The 12,632-nt window shown below is 42.4% G+C and overlaps 1 protein-coding gene across 1 annotated transcript in view; it reads right to left on the bottom strand.

Moving 5' to 3' along the window:
• SMARCAD1 (SWI/SNF-related, matrix-associated actin-dependent regulator of chromatin, subfamily a, containing DEAD/H box 1) overlaps nucleotides 1–11,287 on the bottom strand; it is a 40,635-nt gene extending 29,348 nt beyond the window's left edge. Inside the window, exons 1-4 of the mRNA XM_009101303.4 lie at nucleotides 11,132–11,287; nucleotides 10,663–10,877; nucleotides 3,422–3,593; nucleotides 344–521 (exon numbers count right to left, since the gene is read on the bottom strand). Coding sequence (XP_009099551.1) covers nucleotides 344–521; nucleotides 3,422–3,593; nucleotides 10,663–10,864 — 552 coding nt within the window. The 5' untranslated portion in view covers nucleotides 10,865–10,877; nucleotides 11,132–11,287. The remainder of the gene's footprint in view (nucleotides 1–343; nucleotides 522–3,421; nucleotides 3,594–10,662; nucleotides 10,878–11,131) is intronic.
• Nucleotides 11,288–12,632: the final 1,345 nt, after the last annotated feature.

Here is a 12,632-nt window from a genome sequence, read left to right as displayed (position 1 = left end):
GGGTGGGGAAAAGGTGTTTTAAGATTTGTGTTTATTTCTCATTACCCTACTCTGATCTGACTGGTAATAAATTATATCTTTCCCATAAGTTGAGTCTGTTTCACTCAGACAGAAACTGGTGAGCAATCTCTCCACATCTTTACCACGATCCATGAGCCTTTCATTCTATTCTCTTTCCTATCCAGCTGAGAAGCAAAGTGACAGAGCACCTTTAGTGGGTAACTAGCATTCAGACAACATGAAGTCACCATAACACTGTAATGAAGTCTGAAGCTTAGAAAAACTGCCTATAAAATCCTATAAAATAATCATCAAAATAAATCAAAGAACTGAGCACCATTACTTTTAATAATTCTTGGTCACTTCTTTGGGGAAAACGTTCCTTCATTGTTTGCAGCTTTGAGTCTCTGGTATCCTTCGCTACGCGGTCCTTCACAGCTGGCTGCTGGTCCCCACCATTTACAAGGGCCTGCTGGGGCATTTCCTCTTCAGGCTGGTCATCATCATCAGATGGTCCAGAGCTACAACATACAGGGGAAGAAAACAAGAATTAAAATTTATTTTTGCTTATGAATATTTTACTCCACCAGAACATTACTGTAAACTAATCATCAGGATTGCACAAAATGCACTGAGATGCATTCAGTAACGCTGAATCAACTTGTGTGCAAAGGGATACCTCTACTCAGGCATTTATCAAGTACAGTGTCCTCTTTGCACTAAACAATTTCAACTTGGCAAAGGACATAAGCAAGGAAGAATGGACCAGGGAAATGCCATTATTTACCCTCATATTGTGCTATGAAAGGTTAAATTTAATAACAGCCACCTTAATACAGTTTAGCTACCTGAACAGTTCCAGCTACCTGAATTACATCAGACTACACAGAGTTTATTTTAAACAGCCTTGCTAGTGTTTATTTGCCCAACAGACAAACAGATGTGGATTAGGTTCTTTGTAAACACTTTCCAGGTGCAGTATCAACTCTCTGTCCTAGCTCTTGGCTCACTGAGAAAGAAAATTCAAAGCTCCTTGTGCAGCATCTTATATGTATAAATATGGCAAGACCCTTTCACCATCAAAAAGGCTTGCCTGCAGGTCTCTCTACATAAATATACGTAAAAGACTAAAAATAAACCTGGTCTTCTTCACTATATCTTTCTTTAGCAGTTGCAACCAGCAGATTGCATTAGAATTCTGGAAAAAAAATTGTTACGTGTCACTTACATAAGAGATACACACAGGTAACTGTTCATCAAAGAATCCTTTTCTCCCTTTTCAAAAGGCACACACAGCCACTAGGACTCCCTGGTTATGCCTCTTAAGAAAAAGGAAGTAACAAGGGAGAAGCCAAATTATTCTTCAGTCCACCAAGGCACTGAGTTGTAAGCCTCAAAACATGCCTACTTCCACTTAAAAAAAAAAACTTAATGAAGTATCATATTAAAATCTATTGGCATTTTTCTGATCTTTTTGCCTTGATAAGGAAGGTTTCTTGTAAGAAGTGCATATAAAAAAGAAAAATCAACCCAAATGAAAATGGTGATACTGCAATTATCCTATCCGGGAATAACATCGAAACACTTTTCAACAAAGCCAAAGTTGTACACATCATAAATCTTGTCCTCTGTGTATAATCACATACTTATCAAGCATAAAGAAACACTCATTTAACTGCTAAGCAACTCCTGTGTTAGATTCTGCTTTTTTTTCCAGACAGCAGCCCTGTGGTAGCAAAAGTCGTGGCATTTTCTTTAGGAAAGATGTGTTTTCTGCTCTAAACTTCCTGCTTTCTGTTCTGTGCCTTGTTCAGAATGAGGGAAGCTAGGATACTCTGCAAAAAGGAAGTAAAACCCCCAAAAACCCCACAAACCAGGTAACACATGCATTAAAACACACAATGCAGACAATGAATTAACTGATTCCATGCAAAGCCAGAATTCAGCACGAGCCAGAGTTCCAAAGCCTGGACAGATCTCAGCTAACTCCTGCCCCACTCTCTGTTTGTTTGTTAGCTCTACCAGAACAGCCACTTGTGACACAGCTCCATGGGCTCTGTACACACCAATCAGCACCTGAGCCAGCACACTGGGACCAAGTGTCAGGCACTGAGGTGGCTACATGGGAATACTGAGGAGCACAAGAGGAGGTAGTCTCATGCTCATCAATCCCACTAGGGAATCACCTTGCTGTCCATCTCTCACTCCCAGCAACAGCCACACAGTAGAGGAACAGCAAGCAATGGCTTTGCAAGTTGCGTCCTGCATGGCTTATCAGCATCAGCTCCATATGATACAAAGCCACTTGAACTGCTTCCAGGTGGGATTGATCCCCGAAGCAGAGTAACTGCATTTACACAGCACTGCACACAAGCCAATTTGATGCATGCAACCAGCTGGCCACCTCTGTCTCCTTGCACAATCTACAACTTAAATCACAGGCAGAAGCAGGAGCTCACTTGTAACTGCTAATATTTTTCTCCTTTTCAAGTAGCTCCCTTAAGTTGAAATTTTGGGGGGCAAACACTACAAAAAGAAACAAACAACACAGCATCAGAATTTCAGGTAACAGCAGCAGGAAAATGCATTATTTCCCTTCTGCTGTAAACCCCCAATTACTCTATGCTCTGTGTAGGACTGAAAACATGACAAGAGCCAACACCTGTTAAGGTTACAATTCCCACAAAAGTTTTCTGCCCATTAATTCAACTAGACTATCAAAAAAACAGGTAAAGCCATCTTGTTTTGCTTAGCACAAGAACATCTAGAGGGCACAATTACCACACAGACACATAACTAGCAGGGGTTGCTTTACACTCTTGCAAATGGCTGCAGATGTCTATCTACAGCTTGTCTCACCTGGTCTCTCAACACTGCCTTTTTAGCACATGCACAAGCAACTCTTGCACAGTGACTTCCCTCCCAGCACATTCAAAAATATAAATTTCCAAATCACTTAGGAAAGAAATAGTTTTCACTATGCATAGGAAACACATCATACAATTCATACTTAAGTTTGGCTTGGGACTCACACAACACACTGAAGCTCTATTTGCTTCCCTGTCAAATACAGCTGCATATACAAAAAAAAAAAATCAACTCCAACAGTTGAAAATTATTAAAGCAAGTGTTTTATGGTGAAGTTTTCAAGTTGCACTAAAAGGATTTCAGAAGGGCAAAGGCAAAAATGTGTAAATGAACAAAAATCACACATTTCAACATTGCAGAACTTTTCCCTCTGAGAAAATGTTTTAGCAGGATACCTCTTCCCTGGAAAACCAGTAAAGTTTAGTTAGGGGCAGCTGAATCCCAAAGGAGCAAACAAGAACCCAACCTAAGCTCTGATTTTCAGTTCAGGGTTTCAACTTAGAACCCCCCCTGAGTGTGCAGAGACAGGACAGAAATCTGGCTCAAAGCGTACATTAAGGCCACCTCTGCCCTCGGGACCTGGGTTTCTTTGGCAGCAGGGACTTTCCTTGGCTCCTCATCCTCGCTGTCAGACACATCGAGGAACTGCACCCCTCGCTGGCGCTTGAAGTAAGACTCTTTTCTTGTCCTCTGGGCTTCAGGAGTTTCTGGGATGGTGGAATACTCTGTGCAAGACATTTCAATGGGAGAAAATAGAGGAGACAATGACTTATGACTTCAAATATTTATTTGTACTTAGAGGATCAGGTAGCTGTGATTTTTTTTCAGAGACACAACAGTCAGTTAAACAGAACTCACCTTCTCATGCACACAAAATGTCAGCTCCATTTCTTAAAGTAGAACTTACCTGGCAAAGGATCTTCAGCCCTCTTACATCAAACTATTTTTATTTTACAACATTTAAGAGAACACGTATTTTAGGTTAATAACTATTTATAAGTAATAAATACTCACTTTTAGATAAATGAATAATGAACAAAGTCCTCTGAACTACTTCTAGGCTTATAAGAACATGGACAGAAACCAAAACATATTTCTCTCTTTTCTCTATGAAGAGAGAAAAATTGATGCATAGAGCAGAGAACATGACAGCTGCAGAGAACATTTTCTGTATGAAAGAAATCTTGTGAAAAATAAATTTTAAATAACCCATTGTGGCAGCACTGAATGAAAGGAAAAAAAAAGATAAATCCTAGAAGTACAAGATATTTGCTGACACAGGAAACTGCACAGGCTTTGAAAGGCAAAGGCACCCAATAAACTAAAAAAAAATGGTACCAAATGTTACAGAGTACACTACAGAAAAAGAAGAAAACAACTTTAAAATGGAGCTTAATAGTGGCTAAAGGGATGGAGGTGAACGTAACTCAGTGTCTTTGAAGAAACATCAAAAAGGGTTCAATGACAGTTCAAAAGAGCAATCATTGAAGCCTTAAGACTTCAGGTTATTAAAAAAACTTCCTTGTCCAATCATCCAGGAGCCACTCTGGCAGCAGCAACTGAACTGGGATCAAGATCCCTTTGCAGCTACAGATCCCACATCCACAGAGTCACACCAGGTCTTCCAGAGCACTCTCACATGTCTAGATCCCCAATATGATTTAATCATGGTACAGTACCAAAATCACAGCTCCAGCTTGTGCCTCTGAGGAGAAACCTCAAACAAAAAAATCCTGGGCTTTTACACCCTCAGAGTCTAAGTGCAGGCAAGTCTGGAGTCACCAGCTCCTGAGTGTCCTGTGCCCTGGCTGGGCCATGGGCACCTGGGACCTTTGTGCAAGGGGTCAGTAGTTCCCCGCCTCCTGCCTGGGGCTCTCCCGACCCATAGCTCAACCTGCAGCCACACACTGAGTGACCTGAACTGAATGGATCCCTTAACAAGGTCACCTTAGCCACACACAGGAAAAATCCAGGATAAGGGGCAGGAGAGTCAGCCACCAACTTCTGAGAAAGTTGTGTTCTAGTGATACTTCTGTCACTGAAAGTCCTCATATAAAAAGATCTTAAATTCTCATAACACAAATAAAAGATCACAGGCATCCTCTCCCCTCTAACACACCCATCCTTTTTTAAAACTCATGTGCTTGTGAAGCAAGCACCAGGAGTGCTGCTAAGTCTGGAACCACAATTCTGGCTGGAAGTAAAGGCAGTTTCTTCTGTCTCCATTCAGTACTGGAGAAACTTGCTGAGTCAAATTAGTAGAATGTAACATCAGTTTGCAAGGCTGATTTGCCAGCAGAGAGTAGACACAGATGAAGCTAGAATAAATTAATCTGATAGTCAAATGCAGAAAGGAGCTACGTGGCGTCTAATTCCTTCATCTCTGATGAAAGACCTAGTTGTAGTTGAGTTATCAAAATCTAAGTCTTTTCTATCACTTTCAAAACACAATATAGGATTATGGCAATGATTTTTAGAAGAGGCAGAAGTTTCACTTTGCAAATTAATATTTTTTTGAAAAGCCTATACACATGCAAATTTAGGAATGCCTAAAAATTATTAGTTCTGAAGCAGTAGTACATGGTTCCAAGACAGACTTCCCTGCATCCAAGATCAACACTTTGGCAGTGGAAGCTTCCTAAGCAGTACCTTCTTCTATCTGTCCATTTTAGGAAGGAGATGTGTTGTCCTTGATGCAGTTGTCTCATCTGAAGACTGATTAAGTTTTTAGATGAATACAGGAGAGGAGCAAAAGAGACCTTTGGGAACATTGTGAAGTTGGGTTATCAGGGCAAAGGCTACCACAATAGGATAGAAATAAAAAAATGCATTAAAAAATGTGATTCAATATCAGAACAGGTCTGTAAGAAACATGAGAATTTCACATCTATACAGAATTAACAGAACAGATCAAGGCAGTTTTCATGGATCTTCGCCTTGTATATTAGTCTAAATTTAAACCAATTCCCCTTGTAAGCAGCCTGACATGGAAAGGACAGGCACTCACGACACCTTTGCTAAGAGGCATCCTTACTGAATTTAAAGGAAAAACACAAGGAAATTATACAAAAATATAACAGTCTTAAAAGTAGTTTTATTCTTTACAGTACAAATCTTAGATAAGATTAATATCTAAATAAAGAGTATTTACTGTTTCACTTAGTGATTTCTCATTTTATTTTTATTTTATTTAGCAATTGCTGCCCAGTCTTCATGATAGCTCCTAATTCCCATACTTATAAAATGCTGAGTTACCTGGGGGAAAAAAAACCCAAACATTCTCCCTCTCAAAAGAAGCCCACTCTTCTGCCCTTCCTCCACCTATTCCACTGAACAGAGTACCCTACTAAGCGAGGGGAAGCAAAAATCACACATGTAATAAGGAATCCTCATATTTAGAGCAAACTGTAACCTTGTAGAGTAATAATAGATTAAAGTTATAGCAACAATATGTAATTGTTGGAGGCAGAATTTTCTGATTACAGGCAATTCAAAAGATCTATTAAGGAATGCCTGCAATCGTAAAACCAGTTTTTGACTCTGAGGCCAGAAATAGGAACACTCGTAAGTATCCCTCTATGCACACATTAACATCAAAACCAAAACCCAGCAACAACCACCAATTTTTGCTACCATAAAAAGAGAATACACTGTAATTCTAAACTCAACCTCCTACACAAATCATACACCACACTCTGAGAAAGCCAGCTTCTCTCCCAAGTGAAAACAAAGGTAAAACCAAAGCAAAAACTGAGGCAATTCTTAAGAGGCTTACCACATTTACTAACATCGTCCAACAAGCATTGTCAAATAAAAAGTAACTTCCACATACTTTTGGAAAGCAGCATCAAGGACATGCTGCTCAAGTCTACAAGGTAATAAGTATTCCCTTTTCAAGGGAAAGTCTTTTCCATTGTTTAAAATAATCCTAAATGTCAGTATTACTCTAACGTACTTCTTAAAGCTGCCCTTTTCAAATGATGATTACTTCAACTTATCTTCTTATGAACCCTTAGAAAACTTCCCTTCATACTGCAGTCATCACTTCTTCCCATAAATACTCTAAGCAGAATTACACTCTATGAACCAAGACATAACCAAAAGACAGGACTTCCTCAGATCCCAGAGAAAATGACAACTGAACAAAAAAGAGCCGTCCCAGTGCAAATGAGCTCTGAGCATTATAATCTCAAAGTGAAGTAATTTATGATACATATTCAAACAGTACAGAAAGGATATCAACAAAATCAGCCATAAATCACGGGGTTATATACTGTAGTTTAATTTCTATTACAACTTTTATTTCAATTGTTTTGGAAGCTTAGTAAGCATGCTTTTTGAAACCTAAATAAAGGCCTCATTTTGAAATTCATGTTGGTAATTTTTCTAATTTGTGTAGTTCTGGTACAGTTCTGCTCCATTTCTGCAACGATGTAGACTAATCTAATTATCTTAATACACCGAGCTATTTACATAATTAAGAACATCAAAATGAAAATTAAGATGCTTCACTGTTTCCTTAACAGATTAAGAGATCCAGTAAATATTACTATTCAGTAAATAATACTCATTTGCATTAAAAACTGTAGTAAGCAACTCCAGTGTATTTTTCCAACTCTTTTTAGAGATATCTACCATATATAATTTGGTAACTGTCCCCAGAGTTGGTTTCTATCCCTCAGTAAATGCAGTCCAGAATTATTCCCTACAACCTGGCTGCAAAGTCACTGCAGGTCTGTGTAATTGTGAGTACAGAAAAGTGTACAAAGGTGACCAATTCTTGTGGCCATCACACCACAAACTGCTTATTAAAGCATAAGGGACACATGCTCAACACAAAGGAACAGGAAGCATGACCTACAGACATAAAAGGGGTATAGAACCAGCTACCAATAGTAGTTTGTTCTGGGAAAACAGAACTAAAGAAAATAGTTAAAAAGGCAATGGTGGTTCATGACACAACAGACAACATCTGACTATATTTTTTGAAGATGGATGACAATTAGATCATCCTATACTTTGGTAGAGGCATACTTCAGGGCACTTAAAATGGAAACCTGGAGAAATCTCTCAGAAATTATACTGAACTATTTGTGCTCCTGAAGGATAAAGATTATTAAATTATTTTTAGATACACACAGGGGTTGCACTAGACCAAAGTTGCTAACAAAAAAAAAAAAAAAAAAAAAAGCAAGTTGTTAGTGATTTAATAGCATTTTTGTTTGTATAAGTGAAATAAAGATCACTCTCCTCTTCTTTCCCCAGTTTCTTGCACCAGCATTTTGTCAATCACTTTGCCTTCAGAAGAAATCTGAGTAATTGTTGTCCTCACATGATTCACTGAGCATTAGGGCAAGTTATTTTTGGTGAACCTGGCGTAAACTGCTTCCCATACAGAACAACTCCATAGTCTGACTTGTTGCTGCAGCTAGCAGCAGAGAGTACACAGTGCCATAAACACAGCTTCGGGCCTTTCCATGACCCCTCAGCAATAACAACACCAACAAAAAAATGCTGACTATTTTATTTGACCCAAACCAAGAAAAATTCTTGGTTTGGGTCAAATTAATGTCTTCCTGACAAATTAATGTCTTCTTGACATTAATTATGAAACAAGGAGGACAGGCATCTGCTAATCAAATCTAGCCTTCTCTATTACACTTAAGTACCTCATATCATGCAGACAAAATCTGAGTGTTTTATTTTTTGTTAACTTCTGTAGATGTAGAAACTGTGATTTTATTTCTTAAAAGGTTATTAATTCTTTAAAGAGGTTACATAACATTGATGTGCAAATAAGTGGGAGAAAAAAGTCGCTAAACCACTTGATCATCTTTAAACACTCAATATCTGTGAAAGATGAAGCATTATGTATACACGGAGTGCTACTAATTACATCTCAATTTGAAATGTTAATTAGTGCCCCAGTTCTCCACCAGCATCTGTGTCCACGGATGCTTATTTCAGTTGGACACCTGCTGTAGTTTTGCCTGCTCTTGCACTCTACCCTGTTTCACTGTTAGCTACCACCATCTCCCACTAGTTTTCCTCACAAGTACTTAGCTTTGCATTACATGTCTTTAGGCTGGCCTTCGCCTTTCTTTTTACTACCTTGTATCTGAACCACTGACTCTAAATTGGGTATTACAACCCTTCTCCACAGTCCTACTCCTGCAGAACTTAAGGGAAACCAGCATTTAGAAAAACAAGCACTGAAATTTGTTGGCAGTTATGGTGTAGCTAAATGCTTACACTGACTAAGTCCACAGGCAGATTAAAGGAAGAAGCATAATACTAAAACAAAGTAAATCCCCAAAACGCTAAGCCACAAAACAAGCAGCACCATCCATTACTGCAGAACTACATCCACAGCTCAAGAAGGGCCCCTGCACTCAGTAACTCCCCCACAGCACAAGACAATGATTTACCACAAACAGGAAGGGAACACCTGTTCCAAAGTGCACACTTCAGAGTGCCCATTGTGCCATACAAGCATTACAAAGACACAGCAGTAGAAACCAGAATTAACAGCTGCTCACTTCTTCTGTAGAGTTCTCCCTGTGACCAAACTCTTTGCAAGGGGACAGGTTACTCAGTTCCAGACTGCCAGCTTACATGTTTTATATATTTTAAGGCAGAACACTGCTTAATATTTACTAATGTAAACACAAGCGTACTCCAATCAACTGACAACAGTCAACCTGCACTAAACCAAAATTTAGGGAAGAGTAAATACCCACCTCCTGTAATTCTGACTTCAGTTTTAAAAGAGGAGCTCCTCGTGCATGAATGGTTCTCTGTTATCACCAAGATAAAGTGTTGTGAAAAACTGCCTTGCACCGAGAGAAGGTCACGTGTAAAAAAATGTAGTTAAACAACATCAAGAGACATTGTTGTTTCAGTTTTTGAATAAATGCACAAAGTCTGTCTGATGTCTCCCATAACACCTGTAATTCGACAACTATACCACAAATTATATGTCTGAAAAGTACCAAATAATCAGCAGGAGATAGTGTCTGTTTCTCAAATCCCTCAGTAACAGGAAAAACACACTAGTGAATGTGATTACACAGCCAACAGCAATTTCAGTCCTTAGTGTTAACCAACAAATCCAGACAGGAACAGCACATCTCTACTGTCTCAGCCAAGGGAAACTAACACACTACAACACAATCAAGGTTTTGACATTTTCACGAAAACCCCAAGCTTCTGCCCCAAAAGAGGACAAACACTACAACAAAACCATTAACACAGCTTCTGAGAATCAGCACCAGGTCTCTCAGCTCTTTACAAAACCAGGCTCAAGTGAAAAGAAACTGTTCCCTTTCTTTTCAATTCCATCTGTGATGCTCCACGATGCATTAGACAAGGATTCTACTCAGAAAATTGAGTCTACAGTGTTAATCAGACAATTAAAAATAAAAGCCATTTCTTCCTTGGAAACCCTGAAACGTTAGCGTAAAATAAGTATCAGTAAATAGAGTTTACAAATAGGAAAACATAACACTCTTTCAACATTTAATCTGAAACTTACTTAATCAATTGAAAAAACCAAGTTATTTCAGAAGGTTAACGACTTGCCTGTAATTAAGTTCAATTAGAGCATACAATGTTTCAAATGAGAATAGTTTTGTGGAAATTATTGTGAAATGTTTGCACAGAAAACCACATTTGTAAAACAAGCAAAGGGGGCAAAACCCAACATGACAAACACTAAACAAAAGACAATTACTTCATTTCTAGAAATTAAGGACTTACACTGCCCTTAAGCTGGACGCCAAACACCTGACTCACCAGTTCTCTCTGTCACGTCCGAAGCCGGAGTGCCTGGCCTCTTGTTGTCATCCGTACCTTCCTCCTCATCCCCTCCAGCGGCGCGGACGGCGGCAGCCGCGCCAGGTGTCTCGGCGCAGGCCGCCGGCGGGGACGGCGACACCTGCTCCTCGCCCTTCCCCTTCCTCTCGAAGCGGAACCGGTCCAAATTGTAGAGGCTCATATTCTTAACTTTTCTGTGGGAAAAGTCAGGAAGGGGAGAGAGCCGTCAGGGCCGGTCGAACACAGACAGTAAAACGCTGGCGCAGGGACCGGCCGGCGCTGCCACAGGAACGCGCGGCCAGGGGCGCTGTCAGGCAGCTGGAAGGCTCCTGCCTGCCCAACCATCCGATCACCCACCCGCTCTCCCTCTTCCTCGCGCTCCCCCGGCCGCCCTCCTCATCTCACGGCGGCCGGCGCCCCCCGTCAGGGCGGCGGGCCCCACACGCACCTGTAGCGCGGCGGGGCGTCTGCAGGGAGCGGCGGCAGGGAGCGGGAGAGGCGGCCGGCAGGGCCCGAGCCGGCCCCCGGGGCAGCAGCGCGGGCCGGTGGGAGGGCGCGATGGGGCCCGGGCGGCGCGAGCACGGCGCGCTCCCCTCAGGAGCGGGACGCGGGGCTGCCGGCGCGCGGCGATGACGTCACGGCCGCTGCCGCCAATCGCCTGGCCGGGCCGGAGCGCGCGGGCGCGTGCGCCTTTCCTGTGGAGGGCGGCGGGAGGCGCTGGCCTGAGGGGCGGGAGGGACGGCGGGCTGCCAGTGGGTCCGTGCGCCTCCGCGGGCTTTGGGTCTGTCGGGGCTGCCGGCACCGAGCGGGTTTGCGGGTTCCAGCTCCAGACACCGCACCTACGAGTGATGTTTGTGATTCCAGATCATCGCGTGGTCACACCCCGCCTCCCAGTTCCAAGTTGAAAAGTCTGGGTGGAGAGCCGCGGAAAGACCATCATAGGAGATTTGGAACCCTAAAATATGGGGTCATGCAATCGAAGAATAGCCGGTGTTGGAAGGTTCCTTAAAGACTCCTAGTTCCGAGCCTCTGCCATCGGCAGGGACACTTTCCACTAGACCAGGCTGAAAAGCCCATCCAACCTGGCCTTGAACACTTTCAGGGATGGGGCATCCACGACTCCTCTGGGCAACTTATTACAGTGCCTCACCAGGATCACTGTAAAGGATTTCTTCCAAATGTCTAATTTAAGCCTACTCCCTTTAAGTTTGGAGCTGTTCACCTTTGCCCTGTCCTCTTACACACTCTGGCAAAACGTCTCTCTCCATCTTATGTGTATGCGCTCTTCAGGTACTGGAAGGCCACAATTAGGTCTCCCCTAAGCCTTCTCTTCCACACCAAACAATCCCAACTTTCTCAGCCTTCCCTCATAGGAGAGGTGCTCTGATCATCTGGGTGACGCCCAATCCATCAGGTCCATGTCCTTCCTGTGCTGGGACCCCAGAGCTGATGCAGCCCTGCAGGTGGGGTCTCAGCAGAGCAGAGGGGCAGAATCCCCTCCCTCCCCTGCTGCCCACACTGCTTTGGATGAGCCCAGGATACATTTGGCTTTCTGGGCTGTGAGTGCCCATTGCCAGATCACGTCCAGCCTCTCATCCAGCAGCACCCCCCGAGCCCTCCTCAGCAGGGCTGCTCTCAATCTGTCCATCCCCCTGTATTGATACCGGGAGTTGCCCTGACCCAGGTGCAGCACCTTACACTTGGCTTTGTCAAACCTCATGAAGCTCCCATAGACCCACTTCTCAAGCTTGTCCAGGTCCCTCTGAACAGTACTGTGGCAGCACACGTTGCAGTTGAGACAGCCACAATGCACAAAGTATCACCATACAATTCCAGAAGGCTTCAACCCATACAGAGTAACACCAGAGCACTGTAGAAAGCCACAAGTAGGTGCCCTTCTTGTTCTTCAGCCCAGCCTTTTATAGCCCTCATGTCCATGCATTGCACCT

Source organism: Serinus canaria, chromosome 4 (assembly GCF_022539315.1).
Source record: "Serinus canaria isolate serCan28SL12 chromosome 4, serCan2020, whole genome shotgun sequence".
In the NCBI taxonomy this organism is placed as follows: Eukaryota; Metazoa; Chordata; class Aves; order Passeriformes; family Fringillidae; genus Serinus; species Serinus canaria.
The sequence above is the reverse complement of the archived record's forward strand: the minus strand, read 5'-3'. Positions and strand labels throughout refer to the sequence as shown.